Source organism: Myotis brandtii, unplaced genomic scaffold, assembly GCF_000412655.1.
Source record: "Myotis brandtii unplaced genomic scaffold, ASM41265v1 scaffold133, whole genome shotgun sequence".
In the NCBI taxonomy this organism is placed as follows: Eukaryota; Metazoa; Chordata; class Mammalia; order Chiroptera; family Vespertilionidae; genus Myotis; species Myotis brandtii.
Genome location: NW_005354718.1, coordinates 3543329 through 3570880, shown reverse-complemented (window position 1 = coordinate 3570880; position 27552 = coordinate 3543329). Strand labels below are relative to the sequence as shown.

General features: G+C 45.8%; 2 protein-coding genes across 4 annotated transcripts in view; one reads left to right on the top strand and one right to left on the bottom strand.

The window, feature by feature from the left end:
- CDAN1 (codanin 1) overlaps positions 1 to 12737 on the top strand; it is a 21225-nt gene extending 8488 nt beyond the window's left edge. Inside the window, exons 10-27 of one of the 3 annotated variants that reach the window (XM_014534842.1) lie at positions 5014 to 5134; positions 5271 to 5417; positions 5527 to 5693; positions 6062 to 6149; positions 6383 to 6472; positions 6644 to 6698; positions 6916 to 7049; positions 7129 to 7232; positions 7500 to 7658; positions 8001 to 8064; positions 8239 to 8317; positions 8494 to 8642; positions 10289 to 10396; positions 10525 to 10588; positions 10743 to 10924; positions 11197 to 11304; positions 11403 to 11546; positions 11948 to 12032. In XM_014534842.1, coding sequence (XP_014390328.1) covers positions 5014 to 5134; positions 5271 to 5417; positions 5527 to 5693; positions 6062 to 6149; positions 6383 to 6472; positions 6644 to 6698; positions 6916 to 7049; positions 7129 to 7232; positions 7500 to 7658; positions 8001 to 8064; positions 8239 to 8317; positions 8494 to 8642; positions 10289 to 10396; positions 10525 to 10588; positions 10743 to 10924; positions 11197 to 11304; positions 11403 to 11504 — 1921 coding nt within the window. In that variant the 3' untranslated portion in view covers positions 11505 to 11546; positions 11948 to 12032. Of the gene's footprint in view, positions 1 to 5013; positions 5135 to 5270; positions 5418 to 5526; positions 5694 to 6061; positions 6150 to 6382; positions 6473 to 6643; positions 6699 to 6915; positions 7050 to 7128; positions 7233 to 7499; positions 7659 to 8000; positions 8065 to 8238; positions 8318 to 8493; positions 8643 to 10288; positions 10397 to 10524; positions 10589 to 10742; positions 10925 to 11196; positions 11305 to 11402; positions 11547 to 11947 lie in introns of those variants that run through there. The other 2 variants (XM_005860314.2, XM_014534843.1) reach the window with 2 other exon arrangements.
- A 2514-nt stretch (positions 12738 to 15251) lies between these two features.
- Positions 15252 to 27552, bottom strand: part of STARD9 (StAR-related lipid transfer (START) domain containing 9) — a 107589-nt gene continuing 95288 nt past the window's right edge. Inside the window, exons 26-32 of the mRNA XM_005860343.2 lie at positions 18826 to 18943; positions 18568 to 18689; positions 18313 to 18377; positions 17983 to 18185; positions 17698 to 17777; positions 17070 to 17228; positions 15252 to 16570 (exon numbers count right to left, since the gene is read on the bottom strand). Of these exons, the coding sequence (XP_005860405.1) occupies positions 16469 to 16570; positions 17070 to 17228; positions 17698 to 17777; positions 17983 to 18185; positions 18313 to 18377; positions 18568 to 18689; positions 18826 to 18943 (849 nt within the window). The 3' untranslated portion in view covers positions 15252 to 16468. The remainder of the gene's footprint in view (positions 16571 to 17069; positions 17229 to 17697; positions 17778 to 17982; positions 18186 to 18312; positions 18378 to 18567; positions 18690 to 18825; positions 18944 to 27552) is intronic.

Below are 27552 nucleotides of genomic sequence, written 5' to 3'. Positions count from 1 at the left end.
CCTTTCAGTCCGTAGGCCGACGCTCTATCCACTGAGCCAAACCCGTTTCGGCTGTAAGTTATTCTTTATTTCAGTCAGTGTATGCTTAATTTCTGATTGGTCCTTTTTCATATCCTTGAGGGTCTCACTGAATTTCTCGAAGGTTTCTAGAAGATTCTTGAGTAATCTTATAACCGTGGTTTTTAACTATATTCAGTATTTTGCTTTCATCCATTTCTTTCATTTGCAACTTGTTTTTTTGTCTTCGCATTTTGGCTGTTCCCATGTGTTTCTTTCTATATACTAGGTAGCTGCTAAGTCTCCTTGAGTTGATAGAGTGGCCTTGTGTGGTTGGTGTCCTATAGGGCCCAGTGGCTCAGCCTCCCCAGTCACCTGAGGTGGATGCTCTTGGTGCACCCTTTTGTGGGATGTTTGTGCAGTCTTGTTGTAGTTAACCCTTGATTGCTGTTGGTATCACTGGGAAGAATTGACCTCCAGGCCAATTGGCTGTGGTGACCAGCTGTGTCTACACTGGAAGATCCGTTGCGCAGGAGACACCCTTATGGAGCAGGACTTGCTTCAGTGGGGCTTTGGTGTTGAGTCTGCCCTTTGAGTGTGTCTCTTATGGATGTGAAGAGTTGTAATCCGGTATGGTCTCACTCTGACCACTGGGTACACTGTTTCTCAGATCTCCAAGGAGGTGCAAGATCAGCCACTGTTTGGGGCCGCCCAGCAGGAGCTACAGAGACATCTGCAGATTCCTCCTCTTTGTATAGGGTTTGAAGTGCCCAGATGAGGCCAGGCCCAGCTGTGTAGCAAGACCGGCAGGGCCGTGGGCCTTCTTTGGAAGCTCTGGGGTTCTCTGACCTAGCTGCAGTTTGACAGGTTTTAGGCGAAAGGACAGGCCATTCATGCAAAAGCTGATGCGCACAGCTTGGGGGGGGTTGTAAATTGGGTGGGCAGGGTCTCTGGGAATCACCAGGGCGGAGCAAACAGCAATGGCTGCCAATCAGCCCTGAACCAGAGAAGTCCCCAGTTCTCCATGTCCCGCGCCCCCATTCAGGAACAATGATCACTGCGAGCCCCTCTAAGAGAAAGCCGCCCTTGCATTCCTGTCCCAATGCCAGACAGTCCAGTTTCTCCCCGTATGTGCCTGGGTCCCCCAGAGTCTCACCCGGAACTGGAGTTCAGAACAGGCAGGAGCTTGTACCTCCCACCCAATTAAAAGAGCAGCACATACAGGTGCCAGCACTTTCCGTGCCTCCGCACCTCCTCCAAGTCTCAATACACCTTCTTCACCTCTCTAGTTGTGGAACTACCACTCAGCCAGCCTTCCCGCGGTTCTGGGTGGTAGTTGTTCTGCCATTTAGTTGCGGTATTGATGTAGTTGTGAGAGGCAGCAAGTACAGGTGCTTACCTATGCCGCCATCTTGGTTCTCCTAAAGTAATTATTGATAGATATGTAATTACTGCAACATTTTGTTGTTTTCTGATTGTTTTTATAGTTCTTCTCTGTTCTTTTCTTATTCTCTTCCTCTCTACTTGCATGTTGATGAGTTTCAATAATATTGTATATGGATGCCTTTCTCTTTATATCTTGTATATCTCTTGTAGATTTTTGGTTTATGGTTAACATGTGTTTCATATATACCAAGCTATGTTTATAGCAGTCTATTTTAAGTTGATGGTCACTTACATTTGAACATATTTTTAAATCACTACAATTTTTACTCACCACCTTAACATGTAAGTTTTTGTCATTTTTTACTTCCCTTATATGTGTGTGTGTGTATATCACTAATTGTAATTGCACATGATCTTCCTACTTTTGCCTTTTAACCTTTGTACTAGCTTTATAGTTGGTTTATCCACCACTTTTTTTAAGTGTTTTTGTCACTAAGGATTTTTTTCTTTCCTATTTTTTTTCTTATTCATATCTTTATCTTTTTTTTTTTTTTCTTAAGTCCTCTTGAGACCTGGCTGTTGAGGTTCAGGTGGTTGAGCATCGTCCCATGCACCAATGGGTTGCTGGTTCGATTTTCTGGTCAGGGCACATATCCAGGTTGCAGGTTCGATTCCCAGTCAGGGTGCATGCATCAGGAAACCAATTGATGTTTCTCACATCGATGTTTCTCTCTCTCTTTCTCTCTCTCTAAAATCAATAAAAACAACAAAAAAGAATGTCACTTTGACATTTCTTATAATACTGGTTTAGTGATGATGAACTGCTTTAGCTTTTTCTTGTCTAGGAAACTATCTTTCCTTCGATTCTAAATAATAGCCCTGCTAGATTGAGTAATATTTTTTGTAGGTCTTTGCATTTCATTACTTTGAATATTTTGTGCTAATCCCTTTGGTCTGCAAAGTTTCTGTTGAGAAATCAGCTGACAGTCATATGGGTACTCACTTGTAGGTAACTAAATGCTTTTTTCTTGCTGTTTTTAAGCTCTCTCTTTGTCTTTAACCTTTGACATTTTAATTATGCGTCTTGGTGTGGACCTCTTTGGGTTCATCTTGTTTGGGACTCTGTGCTTTCTGGACTTGTATGTCTATTTCCTTCACCAAGTTAGGGAAGTTTTCCATCATTATTTCTTCAAATAGGTTTTTAATTCCTTGCTCTTTATCATCCTTCTGGTACCCCTGTGATATGAATGTGGTTACTCTTGATGTTGTCCCAGATGCCCCTTAAACTATTCTAATTTTTTTTTAATTCTTTTTTCTTTTTGGTGTTCTAGTGGGTGTTTCCCCTACCGTGTCTTCCAGATCACTGATTCAGTCCTTTGCTTCATTTAATTGGCTATTGATTCCCTATAATGTATTGTTTATTTCTGTTATTGTAGTCTTCATTTCTGACTGACTCTTTTTTAAGTTTCTGTCTCTTTGTTGAGGTTCTCACTGAGTTCATCTATTCTTCCCCGATGTTCATTGAGTATTTTTTTCCCCCTCTTGATTTTAAAACAGCCAATCTCTACTTGGCTTCCTCTTACATGGCCTTCTTGCCGTATTGAGCATTCTTTTTTTAAAAATATTTTTATTGATTTTGAGCGGGGGGCGGAGAGAAACATTGATGTGAGAGTGCAACATTGATTGGCTACCTCCTGCATGCCCCATACCAGGAATTGAGCCCACAAATCCTACATGTGCCCTGACCAGGAATCAATCCAGCAACCTCTCAGTGTGCAAGACAATTCCCAACCAACTGAGCCACACTGGCCAGGGCCCTATTGAGCATTCTCATAACCAGTGTTTTGAACTTTGTATCTGGTAGATTGCTTGTCTCCATTTTATTTAGTTCCTTTTCAATAGTTTTTCCTGTTTCATTGGGACATGTTTCTTTGTCTCCTCATTTTGCCTGCCTCCCTCTGTTTTTTTCTATATATTAGGTAGATTTTCTATGTCTCCTTGTTTTGGCATAATGGCCTTATGTAGTAGGTGTCCTGTGAGATCCGGTAGCACAGTCTCCTCATTCACCTGAGCTAGTGCTCCAGGGGTGTCCTTTGTGGGGGTTGTGTGTGTCCTCCTGTTGTAATTAAGCCTTAATTGTTGTTGGCTCATCAGTGGGGTGGGATTGGCCCTCAGTCTGACTGGCTGTGAGGGCTGGCCATGACTACAGTGAATAGCTTTTATGTGGGGCTGACCCCGCAGAGCAAGTGTCACTTCAGCAGCGCTCTGGTTCCAGTCAAGTCCCCCCTTTAGGTATGTTGTTTGTCAAGCTAGTTGGCTAGTGCTCTGTTGTGATCTGAAGTCAGCCATCTGGTGTGTTGGTTCTGGAGCCTCTTAGGAGGGGCTCCAGTGCAGCCATGATCAGTTGCCATTTGTGCTTGGCTTGGAGCTACCTGGTTGGAGCTACAAAGTGACCTATGTTTGGTTGCCACTTGTGCTGGGTTTAGCAGTGCTTGGGAGAGGCTATGCTGTGAACTGAGGCCGGCTGCTACTAGCGCCCTTTGGTAGACATCACAGTTGAGCTTAGGCCTCCCACCACTTGTTCTTGGCGTTGGCCACTTTGTAGGAGCTATGTCCCATCTTAGACTGGCTTCCAGTCATGCCGGGCTTGGGACTGCTTGGCAAGAGGTATAGGGCACACCACGGCCAGCCTCTGCATGTTCGGGTTTTGTGGACCTTTGAGAGAGTTTAGGAAAGTTTAGAGTGCAAGCCAAGGCAGGTCACTTGTGTGGAAAATCTACTGGAAGTGGCTTGAGCCATGCACACGGGAAGGGTGGATTGGGGTCTCAGGATCTTCAGGGCCAGTAAACTGTGTTAGCCCAGATAATGGAGAGCACAGATTTCCGGCTGGGTGGGGGTAGAGCCCAAGAAAGGAATAGTAGTGCCTGTCAGCCTCTCCATCCCTGGAAAGAGCTGCCTGACCTCTCCCCTTCCAGCCCTTGCCCTGAAGCTAGTCAATTCAATTCCTCCCCATGTGTCCCTGGAGCTTTTCAAGCTGCTGCCCTTGTGCTGGAGCCAGAGGGAGTGAATTTGTGAGCAAGTGAGTCTGTGCACTGGCTCCTAAGGAGGAATGCCTAGGACTTCAGCAGCCTATGTCTCCCTGGGATGAAGTCCCGCTGAGTTTCACAGCTGGACGTTATAGAGACTCTTGTCAGCACTGGTAGCCTGGGCTGGGGAGCCTGGTGTGGGGCTGGGACTCCTCGCTCATCAAGGTGGACCTCGCAACTGAGATAACCCTCCTGATTCTTAATCACCACTTGTGGGTGTGGGACCAGTCGGTTCCGTGTCTCCACCCTCCTTCCAGTCTCAAAGTGGCTTCTTTATATCCTTAGTTGTAGGACTTCAGCTAGTCTTCAGGTGGTTCTCAGTGATGATTCTATATTTTAGTTGTAATTTTTATGTGGTCGTGGGAGGAGGCAAGCACAGTGTTTACCTACCCTGCCATCTTAAAATCTTGTTCTTTTACCCATGTGAGAAACCTCATTGTTCCTTGGCCTTCCTTCTCTGAGCCTTTCTGTCTGGAGCACCTCTTCTCTATTCTGGTTTTTCCTACAACTGTTCAGTGTCTTTTTTTCTTGCTCCCCTTCCTAGCTTCCAGTTTAATCAGCATCTCATGGATAGTCTGAGTTTGAAGATTCGGGAGCTCAACAGCCTTGTCCTGCCTCATCCTGAGCCTAGTGATGAAGATGGAGAGTCAGATGTGGACTGGCAGGTTAGAAAGCAGAACAAGGGGGTGGAAGGGGTTCTGACCTAAGAGGGAAGGGGTGTTTTCAAGAACTTTGTAACAGATTTGGATTTTTTCTAGAAGCCTTATGCTTAGGACCTTTTATTTCCCTGATCTCCTGCAGGGTGAACGGAGGCAGTTTGCTGTGGTGCTGCTCAGCCTGAGGCTTCTGGCTAAATTCCTGGGCTTTGTGGCTTTCCTGCCATACCGGGGGCCTGAACCACCCCCAACCCGTGAGCTCCAGGACTCCATTCTGGCCCTGAGAAGCCAGGTGAATAGGGGCTCTGGTAAGGAGGGAGCTGGAAAGAGCCACGGGGCACTGGAGTTAGAGGACACGTCCCAGTCCCCTGAGCCTGCTGACCAAGTTCTGGCCCTGCCAGGTGCCCCCAGTACTGGATGTACGAGCTCTGCTACAGCAGGGGCTGCGGGCCCACCGAGCGGTGCTCACAGTGCCCTGGCTGGTGGAGTTCCTCTCTCTGGCTGACCAGATTGTTCCCATGCTGGACTATTACCGCAGCATCTTCACTCTCCTGCTACACCTACACCGGTGAGTAGAGAAGGGGCAAGGCTAAAAATGGTGTGGGGAGAATGTTGCTGAGGTTGCTGTTTATGAGGAGAATACGCAGCCTATGCTTCCTGTCTGGTACCATAGCCATCACAGAACCTCAGAGGGGAGGCTGGGTTTGGTCCTCAAGGAAAGACACTGGGTAGTTACTTGCCCTTTTCTGTTCCCACATTGGGCCAGCTGAGAGGGAGCACAGATCTGAGGGGCACTGAAGAGATCCTGGTCTCCTGCATGACAGCAGTCCCTTTTGGGTCTGCTTTTGAGAATTCCCTTCCCAGCATAGCTTTCTTTTACTTCATACCATTTCTTTCTCAGCACAAATGCCCTTGGTGCCCTCATTTACCTTTTAGGAGCTTGGTTTTGTCTAAGGACGGTGAAGGGGAGATGTGCTTCCTGAACAAGCTGTTGCTGCTTGCTGTCCTGGGCTGGCTTTTCCAGGTTGGTGGAGTGAGAGTGCAGATTGGGAAAGGAGGGGAGAGACGACTGTGGCTGGAGATGGGGAGAATGTCTGAGTCTGATCAAGGTTGGGGCCAGAAGATGAAGGTTCAGAGGAGGTATGGGAATTACGATAGTTTCAGAAGAAGGTTGCCTAAACCCAGAAACCATGCGGTAGGAGGTATGATGAAGCTCTGAGGTACTGACTGGAGCTTGTACTGCTTTAATCTCATCAGATTCCCACAGTCCCTGAAGACCTGTTCTTTGTGGAAGAGGGTCAGGTGGATGTCTTTGAGGTGGATACAAAAACTGCAGAACATGGTTTGGTAAGTGTTGGGGTCCAGCCAGAGCCATAGGGTCCACAGGAATAAAGGAGACCATCCAGGATAGAGACTGAACTCTCATGTAATTTTTGTACCTGACTGTCCCATTTCTGGCACACTGGGAAGGAAAAGAAGCCTGCCTGCCTTCCCAGTTCTGGCCTGTTCTCTCCCCAGGATGGCGTGCCTGTGGTGGACCAGCACCTGCTCTACACTTGCTGTCCTTATATTGGTGAGGATGCTTGTCCCTCACCCCCAGTAGTCCTTAATCCTTGGCCTGTCCCTTCATGAGTACCCAAAAGCCTAATGTGTTGTTGTTTGTTCTTGGGCACTCCCCAGGTGCCTCAGCCTCTTTACCCGACAAATTCTTAAAGTTCAACATGCTTTTTGTGAGTGTATGTCTGGGGGAGAGGGTTTTGGAACTAAGTACTTGGTTTTCCCTGATGCAGGAGAGCTCCGCAAACTGCTCGCTTCATGGGTATCAGGCAGCAGTGGGCGGAGTGGGGGCTTTGTAAGGAAAATCACCCCCACCACCACCACCAGCCTGGGAGCCCTGCCCCTCCGGACCACCCAGGGGCTGCAGGTGAGAGGCAAGGTGGAGGCAGGGGCCACCCAGTGGGGAAAAGGGAATCCTTCACGGCACCGTTCCCGTCTCCCCATAGGCACAGTTGGCCCAAGCCTTTTTCCACAACCAGCCGCCCTCTCTGCGCAGGACTGTGGAGTTTGTGGCAGAGAGAATTGGCTCTAACTGTGTCAAACATATCAAGTGAGTGTGGGTTGAGGGGTTTGGGAATGGAGGTGTTGGTCCCAGTCTCATTCTCTTACCATTTTTTCCCTTTTAACTCCGTAATACCTTGTTACCAAACTGAGGAAAGTCAGTTGCGGGGGATTCGAGAAGAAGGGCGAAGGGTGCATGGGGGGAGGCTGAAATTGCTGTTTTTATAGTTAGTTCTGACCAGATTTCCTTGAATTTGCAGCCCCTTTCTGATTCAACCCTTCCAACTACCTCCAAACATTGCTGTCCCTGCTACAGGGCCACGCTGGTGGCAGATCTGGTGCGCCAGGCCGAGTCGCTTCTTCAAGAGCAGCTGGTGACGCAGAGACAGGAAGGGGGAGATCCAGGCCAGCTGTTGGAGATCTTGTGTTCCCAGCTGTGCCCCCATGGGGCCCAGGCATTGACCCAGGGGCGGGAGTAAGAGATGCCAGTCTGTTTGGACTCTCCTGCTAGCTTATATTTTTCTGACCTTTTTTCCCCCTTTCACCCTCATATCCTTTATTCTATGTCCTCTCCCACCTCACTTTTTTCATTCTTTTTTTGCCCTCCTCTGTAAGCTATCTTTGGCTTTAGAATTTTGGGGACCCAAAGTCCAAATTGAAGAGCAGGTGGTTGGGGTTCCCCTTCCTCCCAGCATCTGGGTGGGACCCGAGGCCTGACAGTGCTTCTCCCTGAGGCAGAGCCCTCCCTGCTTACATGATTGGTGCACTCAGGACATGTCCCTCTGTGGGTCAGGCTGACCCTCCTGTCTCCTTTTAGGTTCTGCCAAAAGAAGAGCCCTGGAGCCGTGCAGGCACTGCTCCCTGAGGAGACTCCGGCAGCCGTACGTAGGAAGGAGGCCTGGAGCTAGCGGGCTGGGTGGTTGGTGTGGGACAGGTGTGTGCTCTTGACCATGAATGCGAGGCTGCTGGCAGTAGGTGGGTCAGTTACGGACTTGGGCTTTCGTCATCATCCCCAACCCTCCCCTAGCCCGACTCTGCAGTCCTTCTTGTCACAGGTTCTGAGCAGCGCAGAGAACATTGCTGTGGGGCTTGCGACAGAGAAAGCCTGTACTTGGTTGTCAGCCAACATCACAGGTAAGGCCCAGGCAAGGGGAGTGGCTGACCCAAGTTTTTCAGAAGTGGACTGGCAGCAAGTTGGAAGCCATCTGGGGGAAACGGGGACTCAGAGCCTGCTGGGAACAGTGAAGGGCATGGGTAGGCATGCAGGGCTGCTCTGGTGACACCTTTTCTGTTCTCCCTTTGACCTGCAGCACTGATCAGGAGAGAGGTGAAAGCGGCAGTGAGTCGCATGCTTCGAGCCCAGGGTCCGGAACCGGCTGTCCGGGGGGATCGGAGGGGCTGCTCCCGTGCCTGTGAGCACCATGCTCCCCTCCCCTCCCACCTCATCTCCGAGATCAAAGTACACAGTTCCCTACACCCTTCAGCTCCTCTCCCCCACTCCCTGCTCTTTTCCTGGCCTCCCTCCTCTCTCACATCAGCTCTAGTATTTGTCGCAGCTTTCTGTGTTCTCCAGCTACTTCCCGTTTTGTGTGATACTGAATGGGATAAGGTAGGACAGGGTTGAAATGAATGTCTTTATTAATTGCTCTTTGACTTTTGGTATTTGAATCACCTGAAAGGGGGAAAGGGTAGATATGAAAATTTTTCACTAGATACATATTCCACAGATGGTAAAGGGGGTAGGTGGTAAGTGGCTGTCCAGTGAAATAGGAATTTTTAAGGGGCAGTCACCTGGTATTGGGATGTGATTTCAGAAATGTTCTATGTGGGAGTCCAATGCTTGTTGTTTTGTTTTGTTTTGTTTTGTTTTAATATATTTTTATTGATTTTTTTCAGAGCGGAAGGAGAGGTATAGAGAGTTAGAAACATCAATGAGAGAGAAACATTGATCAGCTGCCTCCTGCACACTCCCTACTGGGGATGTGCCCGCAACCAAGGTACATGCCCTTGACCAGAATTGAACTTGGGACCCTTCAGTCCACGGGCCGACACTCTATCCACTGACCCAAACCAGTTAGGGCAATGCTTGTTTTGTTACAGGCAGTAAGAATAATCTATCAGTGCTTTTAACTTGATTTTAAAAAATCGAAGACTAGCCCTAGCCGATTTGGCTCAGTGGATAGAGTGTCGGCCTGCGGACTGAAGGGTCCCTGGTTCGATTTTGGTCAAGGGCACATGCCTGGGTTGCAGGCTCAGTCCCCAGGAGGGGGCCTGCAGGAGGCAGCCAACCAATGATTCCCTATCATCATTGATGTTTCTATCTCTCCTTTCCTCTCCCTCTCTGAAATCAATAAAAATACATTAAAAAAAAAGTCAACAGTAACTGAAACAATTGTTTAAAAAAAAAAGACTATTTAGAGCCAAGGTCAGCAAACAGCCCTTGCCAAATCCAGCCTGTGCTTGTTTTTTAAGTAAAGTGTTATTGGAACACAGCCACATTGTTCATTTACGAATTGACTGGGGCTATTTGTGTGCTACCGCGCAGAGCTGAGTAGTTGGGCAGAGACCTCATGGCCTGCGAAGCCTCAACTATTTACTGGTTTGTCCTGGTCTAGGAGAGTAGTGTAGGAGTAAAGATGTGGACTAGGGACTAAGAAGGAATGACTAAAACAGAAAAGAGGCTACACAGCAATTAGCTACTATTTTTCAATATACAGAAGATTTCTATACTGAAACCTCAACTCTCCTGAGATGAAGAGACTAGCATAAAGGACAGAAAATATTATGTGTATGCTGTAGGCTGGTTCCCCTAAATTCTTTCAGAATGAGATGCTCTCTGGGAATTGGCTAGGTATGGCTTTGTCTCTTGAACTCTGGCAGCATGTTCCTCAGCTTACCTGCTCCATTTGTTCCCTCTGTTGTCCACTTGGTTGCTTCTCCCAGCTGTGCTGTCCTGCTCCAGCCTCCAGTCTAAGGGCACCTTGGCCCAATCACTTCACCCCAGGGGCCCTGCTTCCTTTTCCTCTGCCTCTCTCCACTGGTTGAGCCCCACCCCAAGCCATATTCTCCTTGGCCTCACTCTCTTCCTGCCCCTGCTCTCTCTAGGATGTGCTCTCTGTGGCCGTGGGGCCTCGAGACCCTGAGGAAGGAGTGTCCCCAGAGCATCTGGAGCAGCTCCTAGGCCAGCTGGGTCAGACACTGCGGTGCCGCCAGGTTAAGACATGGCAGCATGCTCTTCTTGTGTGTCCTTGCATGTGGCTAATAACCAGAGCCACATTGGCTCAGGGCTGCTACTCTAAGGATGTGCTAACATCCAGGGTCTCCTTGCTTTTTCCCCCCAGTTCCTGTGCCCACCTGCCGAGCAGCATCTGGCAAAGTGCTCTGTGGAGTTAGCATCCCTCCTTGGTATGTCTTGTCATCTCACTCTTGCCAGATCCCCCCATCTCAGGGTTGGGTGCAAACATGATTAGAACTCGGAAACTTTCTTCTCTTTCTCCAGGGGGCAGGCCAGGTAACCCTGTTCCGTTTCTTAAAGCTTGGCTTTCCTCTCTTCCCATAGTTGCAGACCAAATTCCTGTCCTAGGGCCCCCAACACAACACCGGCTGGAGAGAGGGCAGGCTCGAAGGCTCCTCCACATGCTGCTTTCCCTGTGGAAGGATGACTTTCAGGTGCCTGTTCCGCTGCAGCTCCTGCTGAGCCCAAGAAACGTGGGGCTTTTGGCAGACACTCGGCCAAGGGAGGTGAGTCAGAGAGGTGGGTGGATGGGGGCAGACAGGCTTCCTAGCCCTCTGGGTCATGTTTTCATACCTACTACCCTCACCCTGAATGTTAAGAGTTTGTTTCTTTTGTTCCTCCTTTTCTGGCAGCTTGCTCATTTCTGTTCCATGTCAAAATGGACTCCCATAGAGGTTAACCTCAAGTCTTCTCCCTCCTCAGCAGCTCTGTCCTTTGTATCAGTCAGGGTCACTGGGTAGTCCTTCTAGCACCCTGACCTGCTGCATGTGTGTTGCAGTGGGACCTGCTGCTGTTCTTACTCCGGGAGCTGGTAGAGAAAGGTCTGATGGGACGGAAAGAGATAGAGGCCTGCCTGGACAGCCTCCATGAGGCCCAGTGGCCAGAGGTAAGGTGCCCTCATCTTTCCTGACCTAGAAAAAGAACAGGTATCATATGTCCCTTTTATCCTGAAAGGGGGCAAGTGATGGTGCCTGGCATTCTTAGCATCTTTCCAAAGCTCAGTGGATTTTGTCAAGTGTCTTCAGGACCACCCTAAAGTGGAGTGGCTGTTCTGGTGGGCCTTCTTCACATTTGAGCAACTACTGAATGAAGGACCGTGTCAGTGGAGGAAGGGAAGATGGAAGGCAGGTATAGTTGGAAAGGAGCATGGCATAGTGAGTGTGGGTTTTTAAATCAGTAAGCTGAATTTTAATCTCATCTAGTACTTAATGTTGTGATTTAGGGCAAAGAATTCATCTTAGTTTAACCATAAAATGGAAATAATTCATACCTCCTAGGGTTTGTCAAGATGAAATAATGTGCATAGTAAGTACTCGGGTAGTGATAAGTACTCACTAGATGGTTCTGAGCCTCCCATCAGAGTTTACTCTCCGAGAGTACTTAATGGGGCAAGGTTTCAAGGCCGTTTCAGTGTAGAAGGCAGTTAGGAAATATGATAGCTAGGGCTTGATATTTGTGATTTTTAGTAGAAATGATGAACCATCCAGAATTATGTGTCTGCCTTTTCTGTCATGTTTTGCTTATTGCAGGACTTTGCTGAAGAATTAGCAACACTGTTCAATCTGTTTCTGGCTGAGCCCCAGGTGCCAGAACCCCAGCTAAGAGCTTGTGAGCTGGTACAGCCAAACCGGGGGACTGTGCTGGCCCAGAGCTAGGACTGAGAAGTGGCCCTGCCTTGAAGTCTCACCAGAACCCTGGCACCCCACCTGACTGCCTCAGGAGGAGACCCTAAAGCCCAGTGCCACCCTAAAGTGACCAATGCTGACTGACCCCTGCTGGTGCAGGAGTAGCTGAATCTGAAATTAGGCTTCCTACTTACATGTGAAGTAAGTATGTGGCTGCCTGGCTGCTCGTCACCCTGAGTCCTTGAAGAAGGCGGAGGGAACCCTCACCTGAGGGTTCAGGATTACGGTGGAAAAGCCTAGAGACTCCAGCCCTGGAGCAGAAGAGTTGGCATTTATTACTTGGATACTAAATGAAATTATGTGTGTGGGCTTGAGCCCCACTTGCTGCTATCCCAGCATCTCTAAGTCTGGTTTGGGAAATCATGACAGAGGCAAATGACATTGTTTAACTTGTGAGTAAAGTTAAAACATGAATCTTGGGAGTCTACATTTTCTTACCACTAGGAGCTGGACTGCCATCTCCTTAAAAATGCACAATAGATGAGGTGGGGCGCTTCCAACAGAAACCCAGCCCTAAACCCTGTACCTCTCTGCCTTCAGTCCTGTGCAGGTAACTCTTGACCCTAAATCCAGGAGCCAAGGGTGGGGGCAGAACACTAGAGCTTTTTTTAAATAAACTCTTCTTTACCGAGGGCTTCCTGTCTTGTTATTTTCACCTGATTCTTCCCTGTAGAAGGCTCGGGGTGGGCCTGGAGCTGGGTACAGCTGTACTATACCTAGCGCTGCCCGGTGTTGCAGCATGAGGAGGGCCCTGTTGACTCATTGCCAACGGTGTTGGCTTCTGTGCCACTCCCTTGAAAGGTGTAGAATAAGCTTCTACTCACCAGTACTCCCTACTAAACTAGGTGTGGGGCAGCGCTTGTTATGCTTGTTTTGTTAGGGCTGGGGAGCCGGGGGTGGGGGAGAGTGACTTGGCTCACAACAAAAGCATTCTCTATGTCGCTAAATGATCCATTGATTTTTGACTAATCATGCACTGCCTTGATAATGTGAATTAAGATCTTATAAAAGCTACTTGGGCAGTGTGTACAGAGATTTAGGTTGCTGGGGAAGGAAAAGGTACTCAGGGAACCCTGTTTGAAACGGCCTACCAAGTACTGTCTGTGGGTACTTGTGTATTTCTTGGGGAAAGTTCTGAGACCTCTGACCCAAGGGTGAGTCTCTGGGCCTAGAGGGGTCTGCTGTGTGACAGTAAAGCTGATGAGAATTAAGTCTCTTAACACCACTTTGCAATCATGCTTCTGTCCAGTCAGGTGTGCCTATGCCTTTCCCTTCCCCTCAGTTGATTTCAGTCGCTCCTTTAACAAGTTTCTACACCTGAACCTTATATCATAATCTCATTTTCATAGGCCTTTGTCCTGTAAATCTAATTTATACTATAGCAATTTAGGACGTTCTCAATGCCTGAGAACCAACTGTCTGCGCCCATTAGGGGTGGCTGAACAAAAGCACTGCCTCCAGAAGTTGAGCCCCAAGGTTAAGCAGCAGCTACTTCAGACACCCCGCTCTGCGTGAGGGGGATGGGCAGGCCAGCATCGGGGAAAGCCTGAAGGCCCAAGGATGATGCTCAGTTAAACTTAGCACAGTCCAATTCAGGAAACTTAATGCTGGCCTGTGTGAGTGACTCTTAAAGGCCTACTCTAAGCAGTAAGATAAGAATCACAGAAGCAGCTAATGCAGCGGTTCTCAACCTGTGGGTCGCGACCCCTTTGGCGGTCGAACGACCCTTTCACAGGGGTTGCCTAAGACCATCCTGCATATCAGATATTTACATTACGATTCATAACAGTAGCAACATTGCAGTTATGAAGTAACAATGAAAATAATTTTATGGTTGGGTCACAACATGAGGAACTGTATTTAAAGGGCCAGAAGGTTGAGAACCACTGAGCTAATCAGCTAGTGAACTTGTTTTTTTCTATGTACAGGGTGTCCCAAAAAAGTACACACTTTAACAGCTGATGGCTGTTTTGAAGATGAAATGTATTTTAAACATTAAAATAATTTTATAATTCAAAGTGTCTGTATACATTTTTTTGGAACACCCTATATCTGTTCTCAGTTATTAAAAACAATGAATTTCAAAGTGTAGTCTCCAGGCCACTGAATCAGAAAAACAAAGGGGGCCCAGCAAGTCCTTTTGGTGATTCTGCTGCACAATGAAGTCTGTAAATCATCTGTCTAAACCAAATTCTGACTTTATCATGATTGTTTAGGCCTGTGGATGATCTTTAACACTTGCATTTTGCCATATCAGCCTCAGTTAATATTCTTTTAGGTTGCTGACTCTCAGGCCTGGTGTGTGGTTTCTCTAGTGAGGGGATAAGGTCACCTCTGGGCTACCCATATGCTCAGATTCCCATTGCTGGCTCTGTCTCAGAAGCACTTGTTAAAGAAATACCTTCCATGGGATTGTGGTCACTGTCAGGTGTGGTAATGACTGTCCTGGAATCCTCCCTCATTGGTACTTGGGCTACAGCTGGCCATAATTGGGCTACTAACCTGGCTGCTATTTACGTACCTTAAAGCAGTGCCGAGTTCATGGAAAGCAATATAATTGTACTAGAGGCCCAGTGCATGAAATTCAGGCACTGGGGGGTGAAGGGCGGGGGGAGTCCCTCAGCCTGGCCCGTGCCCTCTCGCAATCCAGGACCCCTCGCTCCTTACTACCCGTCTGCAGCGGAGGCAGGAGAACTCCCGCTGCGCTCACCAGCCGTGACCCCTGAGGGAGTGCACTGACCACCAGGGGGCAGCTTCTGCATTGAACATCTGCCCCCTGGTGGTCACTGCTCATCATAGTGACCAGTTGTTCTGCCATTAGGTTGATTTGCATATTACGCTTTTATTATATAGGATAACTTGAAACTTATTGCCATTATCTCAAGGCTAAATTCTGAGCTCAAGGGACACACTTAGGCTATCTCAGGACAATCTTTACTAGTAAAAGTACATATCAGACTTTTAATTTGCAAGTATTCTGACCATTCAATCAACAGTCTTGGTAAGAGATTTATATGAAAAGAGATGGGAGTACATAAATAGGGTGTTAAATATATCAAGTGTCACCAAAACAAAAACCCAGAAAAATAAAAGTTTAAAGACAATTAAAAAAAACATTCAATAATATGTAAATAACTTAATTTGAGGTAAGAGAAAAAAATCCTGCAAACACTTTTAGAAAAATAAACATCTGCTGTACTCTACAGAAATTTTACCTTTTTACCACATCTTGATCCCCAGATGGTTACCTTCTGGGCACCAGTACTAAAGCTGTGAATCTCTCCCACCCCTGCCACTTCCATGTAACCACACAGAATATTCAAAACCTCATGGTCTGCCAGGCTAGGGCAAAAGAAAACCCATTCTCATTCATCCTAGAATAGGTGTGGCTGCAGCAGCAGCATGAAATGCTAACAAGACCACTGAAGACAGACCCAGGCTCTGAGGCCTTAAGGAATGGAACTGAGCTTCCTTCTAACAAATCACTTACCTCCTCTAGGAGTTCCATTATGTTCTCTCCCATCTTCAAAAGAGAGTTTTTCATCTCTGAAATTTCTCTTGCCTTGTCAGCAGCCAGCGTCTGGCTGCCCACTTCCTAACTCCCTTAAAGAGATAGGCCCCCACTTTGACCCCAAATCTGTCCAGATGGCTTGCTTCTACAGTGAGTGGTCTTCTCATTCTACTGAGCTCTGGAATGAGGCTCCATGAGAGAGCATTGCTCAGTACTTCTGACTGAGGCAAAGACCCAAATGTCCTCTCCTGTAAGGAAAAGGAAGAGGGTGGGGGGTAGGGAGTAAAAATAATAAAGCATTTGATAAAAATTCAAGGAGAAACGATTCTGAATCACTGTTCTGGTTTGTGCAGCTGTTTTTTTTTAAACCAGTATTCTGTTTTGGTAACAGTCCATCTCACAGTGGAACTGAATGCTGGAGGCCGATTTCTGAGCAGAATCTTAGCCAACAGCTGCCTCCCTACCAGCCCAAGGGCTGGGCCGAACCAGGGAAGCACCATCAAGAGCACACCATATCCCAGCTCCGCTGCCTATGTCCAATCCTGGTCCTGGAGCGGCTTGTCTGCCATAGGGTCTCAGAGATAGTAAAGAAAGGTGAAAACTCCAACTTGGGCTTCATTGCTCTGGATAGCCAGGGTCAGGAGTTCAGGCCCCTTGCTTGCAGAGCTGCCAGCTGTGACCAAGTACTGACTGGGTTTCCCTGGCAACTCGGGGCTGAGTGCTGTCTTCCCAGTTGGCCACAGCAGGTAGCCTCGGCTCTTCTTGCATCAGGCTGCAGAGAGGAACAAGCACTGCCCCAGTGACTGGAGCGTCCTGGGCCTGAATCTCAGCAGCACCATCTTGACGGTGAGGTGCTAACTACCAAGGAAGGAAGCCAGTCTGGCTATAACCAGTGGCTGCTGTTTGATGAAGGAGCTTAAGACATGAGGGGGGAAACCTGGAGCACCAAGTTCTATCTGAAATAAAACAGAGGGAAGAGTCAAAGGTACAGACAGATCTGAGAGTGTAGCCCCCACCAGCTGTGATGGGTGAAACCCCTCAGACTGTCTGCGGTCCTAGAACTTATGGGCCCTGGGCTCTGCTGTTCAGATCTAGGCATTGGCTTCACCTCCCACTGACAAAGGTCAAGTCAGGGAACTGGGAGGAGAGTCAAATAGAATGGGTCATTGTCTCTGCTCTGCCGAGGCAGCTGCCTTGCCCCCAGTGGCTCCTGTATTTCCTGAGGACCCTGGGAACAACCGGAGGAGGAAGGCTGCTAGGATCTCTGGTAATAGCATCAGGAAAGGTTGATCCACTCTCTGTCCTCTCTGATTCCCCAGGGACTCCCCTTACGGTGACCCAAGAAGCCCTTGAGTCTCGGCCACAGGGCCGGGGCACTGAAGGACGTGGAGCAGCTAAACAACACTCCCATGGGGCTGTGAAGGCAGATCTAGGCATCTGCAGGGGGTGCATCACCTGGGCCAAGTAGATGACTCTGGTGACCTCCTTGCCTTCCACGGTGAGGGGCTGCAGGATCCAGGCACTGGGCAGGATCTCCCCTCGGACCATCTCTCTGCTGGGTCTCGGCATGGATGTGTCATATACAGACTGAGCTGCCATGATAGAAAGATGCCCCTGGGGACAGACAGAGAGCAACGTGAGTACTGCCTATTCAGTGATGGCGAACCTTTTGAGCTCAGCATGTCAGCATTTTGAAAAACCCTAACTTAACTCTGGTGCCGTGTCACATATAGAAATTTTTTGATATTTGCAACCATAGTAAAACAAAGACTTATATTTTTGATATTTATTTTATATATTTATATGCCATTTAACAAAGAAAAATCAACCAAAAAAATGAGTTTGCCTGTCACCTCTGACACACGTGTCATAGGTTCGCCATCACTGGCCTATGTGATGATCAAATAGGCTCCAGTGCGGTCAACATCATGGCAGGCAACACCAGGCCAGACTTCTATCACCCCTACTCCTCCCCAAGTTGCCTTCTTTCCCCCAGAGGACCTGAGGCCCACAAAGACTGCTTCTCACAACACTCCAGCCCAAGTTCTTCCCACAATATCTTTACCACCACCAAGGCAAGCACCTCTTTGGCTTCCACGCAGACACAACAGAAATCTCGCGGCTGCTTCAGTGCACACAGGGCCGGATTGCACACCAAGTACACTGGCAGGTCAGAGATGGGGAGAGTCAGCAGGTGCAGGTGCACAGACAGACCTAGTCCTAAATCCTTCCCAGGCCAGGGACCCCCAAGACCCCATCAACACACAACCCGACACCCAGCTGGAGGTAGTCAGAATGCCCAGCCTCCCGAGCGGGCCACCGGCCTGCCACTGTCCCCAGGCAGAGCCGCTGACGCTCCTGGGCTTACCCAGGTGGATGTTGTTGGTCACTCGCTGATGCAGCCTCGCTGTCTGGATGGGCTTGTGGTACAGGGGCCACAGGGTGGGGTCACTCACCGCTGCCCACACATGAGACAGCGGCTGGGACACCACCCCGGCCCCCAGGAAGCCATGCCGAGTAGAGGAGAACACCTTGTTGTAGAACTGCACCTCCTGCTCCTCACCCTGATAGCTGGGACACCGAGGCAGGGAGGGGAGAGGTGAGGCGGGTGCCAGGGTCACAGAGCAGCTCGGGGTGGAGAAGGGAAAGGAGGGAGGCGAGCAGCACAATGGGATGAGGACAAGACAAAGGAACTCACTTCCAGCCGGCTGCTGCCTGGCGACTGAAGAGATTGTGCAGATCCCCTGAGCAAGCAGCCATCACCTAGGGACACAGTGACCAAACCCGAATTAGGGGGAATGGTATAAACCAGACCCTGGGGTTGGTCACTAGTCCCTTTTGTCAAGGGGAGAGCCACCGAAGAAGCCACATCAGCCCTGCTCTTTCCCTCCCTGCTCTCCCCCAGCCAAGCTCTGTCCAAGGAGCCACGGGGACACATGGGGCAGGTCCTCACATCAGCCAGACAGATGTCCACAATGCGCTTGGCCACGTCCTGGTAGGAGGAGGAGAAGCAGCTCCCCAGGCTGGACACACTGGACGAAGAGCAGCAGCAACTGCCCAGAGAGGCTCTGCGACCTACAGGGAAGAGGCGGAGGTGGCACGAGCATCAGGACCGGACAGCAGCAGCTTCTGAGGGACAGTGACTCCCTGGATCTGGCAACCTCAGCCCCCAAAGTCCCCAAACCCGGCAGGTGACTGCCCCACCACTCACTGTAGACCCAGTTCTTCCAGGCAGATCCAGCCAAGTTCAGCTGACTGTTCCTCACTGCAGAACGGCCCCGCACATCCCCTACCCAAGAGTCTCCAGAATCAGGCAAGTTGGTATCCCCCTGCAGAAGAGAAGGTGCTCAGGACCAGGACAGAGGAAGAGAGAAAGCAGACCGCCAAGAAGCCAGCGCAGAATTACCTCCTCTGCCTCTGAAACACACCAACACTTCCACCATAAACACTGAGGGAAAGATTTTCCCCTGTTGAGGTTACAGGAGGCCAGGGGCCCCACGAGGTCAACAGCCACAGAAACCAGTCCCTCGCTCTTCAAGCCACAGGCTCAAGTTGGTGGGAGAAAAGTTCCACAGGGATCACAACGAACGGGCCTGAGAGGGCCCGGTGCCAGGTGTCAGTGGGTGGGGGCCTCTGCACCCTGTGCAACAGGAGTGAGGCCCTGGCTGGAGCTGGGTGTAGTGTGGGCAGCAAACAAAACCTGAGTGGGAGGTGGGCTGGGGAGGAAAAGCAACAGGCAGAGAAAAGCTTGACCTTGGCCCCAGCCCCAGCAATTAAGCCAAAGAAAGATCCTCCTTTGGAACCAGACAGGCATAATCCTCTGGCTCTGCGATACAGTCACCTCACCTTTAACCTGAGCCAGTTCCTCAATGACATGACCCTTGACCTCTGCTGGGTCTACCATACTACCTATCATCAGTTTCTAACATCGAGCTACTTTAAAGACAAGATGAGGTGAACAAAGACAGTTATCTCCTCGCCTCCTTTCCTCCTCCTGCAAAATACAAGTGGCCTCTCCGACTTCAGGCAGACTGAGATCCTGGTCCGCTGCTTAGGAACCTTTCACTACTGATGCCTTTCTTCACTTATTGCCTCCACCAATCCCTCTTTACTATTAGCATTTAAGCATGCAAATACAGACAGCCCTCAGGTTACATCGGACTCAATGTACGTCGTTTCATGGTTACATTGCCATCTCCCATTTATTTATAAAAAAAGAGTTCCGTCATTTCAACATATGTACATATGTGCTTTATGTTTTTTATTATTTATTTACCACAAGTAAAGGTCAGGAATTGTTATCTTTCTTTTAAATTTTTTTTACTGTTTCACTTCATTACTGCTGTGTATGTGCTCCATGTGAATGGGTGCTTATGTAGGTGGGTTCCGACTTATGGCGAAAATCACCTTACGTTGCGCACCGTCTCCGATGTAACCCGAGGACCTACTACAGTCTCCCACCTTTAAAACCTTTCTCTACAGGCGTCTCTGCTCTCTCGCCCTTCAAAGATACACTTCTTGAAAGGATTGTCATCTTTTGCCATCTCCCACCTCTCACTCCCTTCTGAACCCACTTGAATCTGGCCTTTGCCTCACCTTCCCACCAAACAGCCACTGCGGAGGCCCCAGGAGGTCCGTGCGGCGGGGTCTGGTGAACAGCTCTCAGTCCTCAACTTCCTGAGCCTCTCAGCACACTTCCACTCACTCAGCCAGCCTCTCCCTTTCACGTGAGATACTCACTTCCCCACTCCCCACGCTTCTGGCTTCCACTCTCTCTGGTGCTCCTTCCTTCCCAGTTTCCCTTGTTGGCTCTTCCCTCTCAAACAGAAGTGGGTATTTGGGGATTTTTTCAAGATTCAAGCCCAGGCCTTCTTTCCTCATTCTATAATATATTCCTAGGTGATTGATCCTACCTGTCCCAGTGCTACATTAATGACTTCCAAAAATATATTCCTGTAAATTAATAAATATTGCTGAGTCAATGGAGTCATCACCTGAAAAAAAGGTTGCATGAGAGACCCATCTCACACACATGCTAAAATAAGTTCTTTATGCTCTGTGGCTCAAAACTATAAGGGGTGGGGGAGAATTTAATATTATGACAAGAAAATAAAACTTAAAAAATCTCATAGTTAAATCCTTAAACAAAGGCACAAAATCCAGAAGCCATGAAAGAAAAGGTGGATAAAAACGAGACAACATAAAATTAAAATTTTTCATGTAGTAATACAGAAACTAAAAACACACAACTAGGAAAAAACACTGGCCTCTCAAATGACAAAAATGGATAATTTTCTTACTATAAAGAAGGGCCTCCAAAAAAAGGGAGAACCAAACAGAGAGATGGGCACAGGACGCTGGCAGTCAGAGCAGAAAGACCAAAGGGCTTTAAACATCCGAAAAGGCACTTGATCTCAGACACAAGAAGAGAATTGCAAATTAAAACTGAAATGAAATACTATTTATGCCTATCAGATTAGCAAAGTTTGAAGATAACATTCTGTTAAGCAGAGTGTGGGTAATAGGCACTGTTATATAATATTATTTTAGAGTGTAAATTAGTATATGTATATATTTTGGGTTTAAAATATAGAATCTAGAGAATACAGTTCCCTTGAATCTTTCTTAAAGAAATTATGAGAGGGAGAATTATTAGGATGGAGAAAGGAATGCCTGGCAAAGAACTATAAGTGAACAGAATTCACTTAATCCAACACAACAAATAAAACTGTGAATGCAAACATCATAAACAATGTAAAAATACTGTAACAAAAGGTAAAGAGAAAAAGAGGTAAGAACGTGGAAATACATTAATCTCATATTTTACAGGCAAGCTGAAAAGAAAACTGCTAAATCAAAAAATAAAGACATATAAAAGTGATCATGAAAACAATTTTAAAAATAAGACTCCCAAATTATGACACATACACCCCCAAAGCTGAGAAAACACAGACCACATAATGAGGCTAAAACAACAAAAACAATTTTTAGATACCCTTGGTATATTCATAATCAAAAAACCCTCAATAAATATAAAAAACAGAGATCATACTTTCTCTGAAGTCATACATTCTCTTAATGTATAGCAAATAAACTAAAAATTAATAACAAAATCAGAAAACACAAGGGCTTTTCTATAAAAAAAAGTTTTAAGAAAATTCAACATTTAAAGAATTAACACCTATCCTTCACAGTTCTCTCAAAAAATAAAAGAGGGAACAATTCCCAACTCATTCTATGAGGCCAAATTACCCAGATACAAAAACCAGATAAAAACATCACAAATACCAAATGAAATGATTTTTTATGTTGGGGATTCCATTGCTTTGTGTATTATCAGCAGTGCCTGGACCAGAATGGTCATCAGTTTGAAAACAGGCATTGAGCCCTAGCTGGTTTGGCTCAGTGGATAGAGCGTTGGCCTGCAAACTGAAAGGTTCCAGGTTCGATTCCAGTCAAGGGCACATGCCAGGGTTTCGGGCTCGATCCCCAGTAGGGGGCGGGGGCGGGGCGGGCAGGAGGCAGCTGATCAATGATTCTCTCTCATCATTGATGTTTCTCTCTTTCCCTCTCCCTTCCTCTCTGAAATATATATATATATATAATGAAAACAGGCATTGACAAAAAAATTATTCATTTCTGTAGATTCTTTTAAACTTTAAAAATGAATTGTACGTTAATAAACACTTTACAATCATTCAAAGTGTGTATACATTTTTGGGGCACCCTGTATATATACTTTCCAAATGAGTCAATGACTTAAATATGAAAAATAAAACCATACAAGTTCTAGAAGAAACCATAGGAGAAATTCTTTATAACTTTGGAATGGAGAATGTGATACTTTTTTTGCAATTCCCAACTCATTCTATGAGGCCAAATTACCCAGAGACAAAAACCAGATAAAAACATCACAAGTAAACTACAGACCCATACCCTGTATGCATACAGACACAAAAATCCTCAACAAAATAGTAATAAAACTGAATCCAGCCACACATAAGGAATATTATACACCTTGAGTCAGTGGGACTTACCCCAAGAATACAAGGTTAGTTCAATATATATATATAAAATCAATCAATGCAATACACCATAGTAATAAAATAAAGGAAAGAATCCACATTATCATCTTAATAGATGAAGAAAAAGTATCTGACTATATTCAACACCTTTTCATGATTTATTCAATAAGCTAGGACTAGAAGGAGATTTCTTCAACCTGACAAAGATTATCTATGAAAAACATACTTAATAGTAAACGGCTGGGTGATTTTCTCCTTAGATCAGTAACAAGACAAGGATGTCTACTCTCAGCACTTCTACTTAACACTGTACTGGAGATTCTAGCCAGGGCAATTAGGCAAGAAAACAACAACAAAGGCAGATGATATGATCTTATATATGAAATATCCTAAGGAATCTACTAAAAAACTATCAGGACTAACAAATCAGTTCAGCAAGGGTATAGGAGACAAAATCAATATACAATTGTATTTCTGTATAGCAGCAATGAGCAAACCAAAAATGAAATTAAGGAAATAAGTCCATTTATAATAACATAAAAAGAAATAAAATACTTAGGAACAAACTTTTAAAAATATATATTGTTATTGATTTTAGAGAGAGGAAAGGAGAGCGATAGAGAAATAGAACCACTGATGAGAGAGAAACATTGATCAGCTGCCTCCTACATGCAGGGACTGAGCCAGCAACCTGGGCATGTGTCCTGATCAGGAATCAAACCATAACCTCCTGGTTTATGGGTCAACACTCGACCACTGACCCACACCTGCTGAGCCTTAGGGACAAACTTAACAAATGAAAAACTTATACTCTGAAAACTACAAAACACTGTTGAAAATAAAGAAGACCTGAATAAATGGAAAGATATCCCATGTTCATGGATCAAAAAACTCAAGATGGCAACATTCCCCAAAATTAACTACATGTTCAATGCAATCCCAGCTGATTTCTTTGAGGAAATTGACAAGCTGATCTGAAAATTCATATGGAAATTCAGGGACCCAGAATAGTCAAAACAATCTTGAAAAAGAACAAAGTTGGAGGACACACTTTCAGATTTCGAAATATACTATAAACCTAAACAGTAATCAAGATAGTGTATTGGCATAAGGATAGACATATAATTCAATGGAACAGAGTTAAGAGACCAGAAATAAATCCATACATCTATGGTCAATCTTAAACAAGGTTTTAAGATTCAGTGGGGGAAAAGAATATTTGTTTGAACAAATGGTTCTGGGACAATTGGATATCCACATGCAAAAGAATGAAATTTGACTCCTAACTCTCATTATATACAAAACTTGATTCAAAATGGATCAAAGACCATATATAACTATATAATTATTAGAATAAAATATAGGCATAATATTTGTGACCTTAGATTAATCAATAGTTTTTTAGATATGAAACCAAAAGCCCAAGAAACAACAACAAAAAGAACTGGACACCATCAAAATTAAAAACTTTTATGCTTCAAAGGACACCATCAAGAAAGTGAAAAAAGAGATCAACCGAAGGACTTGTATGCATGCATATAAGCATAACCAATGGACACAAGTGTCAAGGGGGGGGGGGAATGAGACATATGTAATACTCTTTGTAATACTTTAAGCAATAAAACAAAATTTTAAAAAAATGGAAATGCTTGTTTAAAAAAAAAAGAAAGTAAAAAGACAATACACATAATGGAAGAAAATTTTTATAAATCATAGAACTGATAGAGGACTTGTAATAAAATATATAAAGAATCTAACTCCTATGTATATACCAAAGAGAAATGAAAACATATGTTAACAAAAACTTATACAATGAATCGTCCTAGCAGCATTATTCATAACTAGAGGCCAGGTGCACAAATTCGCACACCAGTGGGGTCCCTCGGCCTGGCCTGCGGGATCGGGCTGAAACCGGCTCTCCGACATCCCCGTAGGGGTCCCGGATTGCAAGAGGGTGCAGGTCAGGCCAAGGGACCCCACCGGTGCACTATTGGGGCTAGAGAGGGATGAAGGAGGTTGGCCAGCAGGGGAGGGACCCCAGGAGGGCTCCAGGGTTTGTCCGGCCTGGCTCGCTCAATCCCGATCAGCCAGACCCCAGCAGCAAGCTAACCTACCGATCAGAGCATCTGCCCCCTGGTGGTCAGTGCATGTCATAGCGACTGGTCAACTGGTCAACTGTGTTCCCCCTGGTGGTCAGTGCAAGTCATAGTGACTGGTCGACCGGTCGACTGTCTGCCCCATTGGTGGTCAGTGCACATCATAGCAAACAGTAGGGCGGCCTTAGCATATCATTAGCATATTACGCTTTGATTGGTTGAATGGCCGACTGGACGACCAGACACTTAGCATATTAGGTTTGTATTATATAGGATAGGCAGAAAGTAGAAACAACCTAAAGATCCATCAACTGATAAATGGATAAATAAAATGTGATATATTCATACAATGTGATATTATTGGCCATAAAAGGAATGAAGTTGTGATACCTACGACAATGTGAACGAACCCTCACGAGTTGGATTACTGTCCTCCAGAAAAAATATGTTGAAGTTTCTATGAGTGTGACTTTATTTGGAAATAGGGTCTTTGCAGGGGGCCCTATGTCCTATGACTGGTTTCATTTTAAATATGTGAAGACACAGAGACAGAGACACAGGGAGAACATCAAGTGAGGCAGAGACTGGAGTGACGCCAAGGATTGACTACAACCACCAGAAGCTCGGAGAGAAGCATGGGACTGATTCTCCCCTGTGGTTTCCAAAGGGAGAATGGTCCTGTCAAGGCCCTAACTTCAAACTTTTAGCCTCGAGAACTATGAGAGAATAAATGTTGAATGTTTTAAACCAACCTGTCTATGGTAATTTGTTATAGCAACCGTAGGAAATTAATGCAAATCTGAAAACAGCATGCTAAGTGAAAGAGCCAATCACAAAGGCCCACATATTGTATGAGCCCATTTACATGAAATGTCCAGATTAGTGGTTCCCTAGGGCTGGGAGCAGTGGGTTTGGGAGTGACAATTAATGGACATGGGTTTCCTTCTCAGGTGATGACAATGTTCTAAAATTGTGCTGATGGATACACAATTCTGTGAATATCCTGAAAGCCAATAAATTATAACAGCAACAAAAGAATAAATGAACTATAGTAAAGAAGTGCTCAACAAAAGGATGGGCACATTAACACGTTAAGCGCCCAGCCTGTTGTGTCTTACGGATGGAAAGTACAGTGTTACTCACCGGTGACTGACTGGGCGCTTAACGTGTTAAAAGGGCATAATCTGAAAGAACTTCAAATAATAAAATCTGGAACAATCTGAGCAATGAAATTTATAAAGATACTTATTGGCCTATAACACATAAAACAAAATATTTATGAGTCCAAACTGAATAAAATAACTTGCCCGACCAGTGTGGCTCAGTGGTTGAGCATCCACCCATGAATCAAGAGTTCACTGGTTCAATTCCTGGTCAGGACACATGTCCAGGTTGCGGGCTCGATCCACAGTAGGGGGCGGGCAGGAGGCAGCCAATCGATATTTCTTATCAATGTTTCTATCCCTCTATCTCTCTACCTTCCCCTGTCTCTAAAAATCAATACATATTTTTAAGATAAAAAATAAATATATTTAAAAATAAAGTAATTAAAACTCAATAAAATACATAGGGAGAGAAAGGATAACACATCCTTATAGAAAAAAATCAATTAAAAATGTAGAAAAATAAGGGAAATGCAAAATTGTCATTAAAACACCACAGTGAAAATTTTCTTAGGCAAGATACAACAATGGATGCTAAAATAAGTGAGCAAAAGTTTGAGAAAAAGTAGGACATTTGCAAAGTCTCCCAAGATGTTTATTAATTATAAAGGGGAAAATAGTAACTTTTCAGTGGAGAGACCCCAGACACCACTGTAACTTCAAGGTTAACAGAACCAATAATAAGACACAGTGACATCTCATACCCTCTGACCTAACGTGGTAACAATAAGGCATTGCATGGGGCATATATATGTTGTTTCTCTCAAATTCTAATTTAACTAGTGTCCTGTATTTTCCTTTGCTTTATCTGGCAACCCCAACATAATTTCTATGGTATTCTTGCCAAAAATGCATAACCTCAATCTAATCATGAGAAAACAGCAAACAAATTCAACAAAATTACTAACCACGAGACAGGGAGAGATGAAGAAATTATCACAAGAAAAAGTAACTAATAATAATAGAACAGAGCCCTAACCGGTTTGCCTCAGCAGATAGAGCGTCAGCCTGCAGACTCAAGGGTCCCAGGTTCGATTCCGGTCAAGGGTATGTACCTTGGTTGCGGGCACATCCCCAGTGGGGAGTGTGCAGGAGGCAGCTGATCCATGTTTCTCTCTGATCAATGTTTCTAACTCTCTATCCCTCTCCCTTCTTCTCTATAAAAAATCAATAAAATATATATTTTTAAAAATAATAATAGAACAGAAATTAACAAGTTTGAATCAAAATTGACTCCAGAGAGATAGAAAATCTAAACCATGAGTCGGCAAACTTTTTCTGTAAAGGGGTAGGTAAGGAGTATTTAAGGCTTTGTGGACCATTACAGTAGTTGCAATTACTTGCCTCTGCCATTGTAGCATAAAGCAACCAACCACAGACAACACATAAATAAGTGGGTGAGGCTGTATCCAGTAAAACATTATTTACTAAAAGAAGCAGTGGGCCAGATCTGCCAAAGGGACATAGTTTGCCAACCCCTGATCTCAACAGACCACTTTCCACAGAAGAAACTTTTCAAAGAACTAATCCCCCCAAAACTTGTCAGTTTCATAGTATAATTATACCAAGTTTTTAAAGATTTTCATTCTAAAAGTGTTTTCTTTTTTAAAATTAAATCTTTATTGTTCAGATTATTACAGTTGTTCCTCTTTTT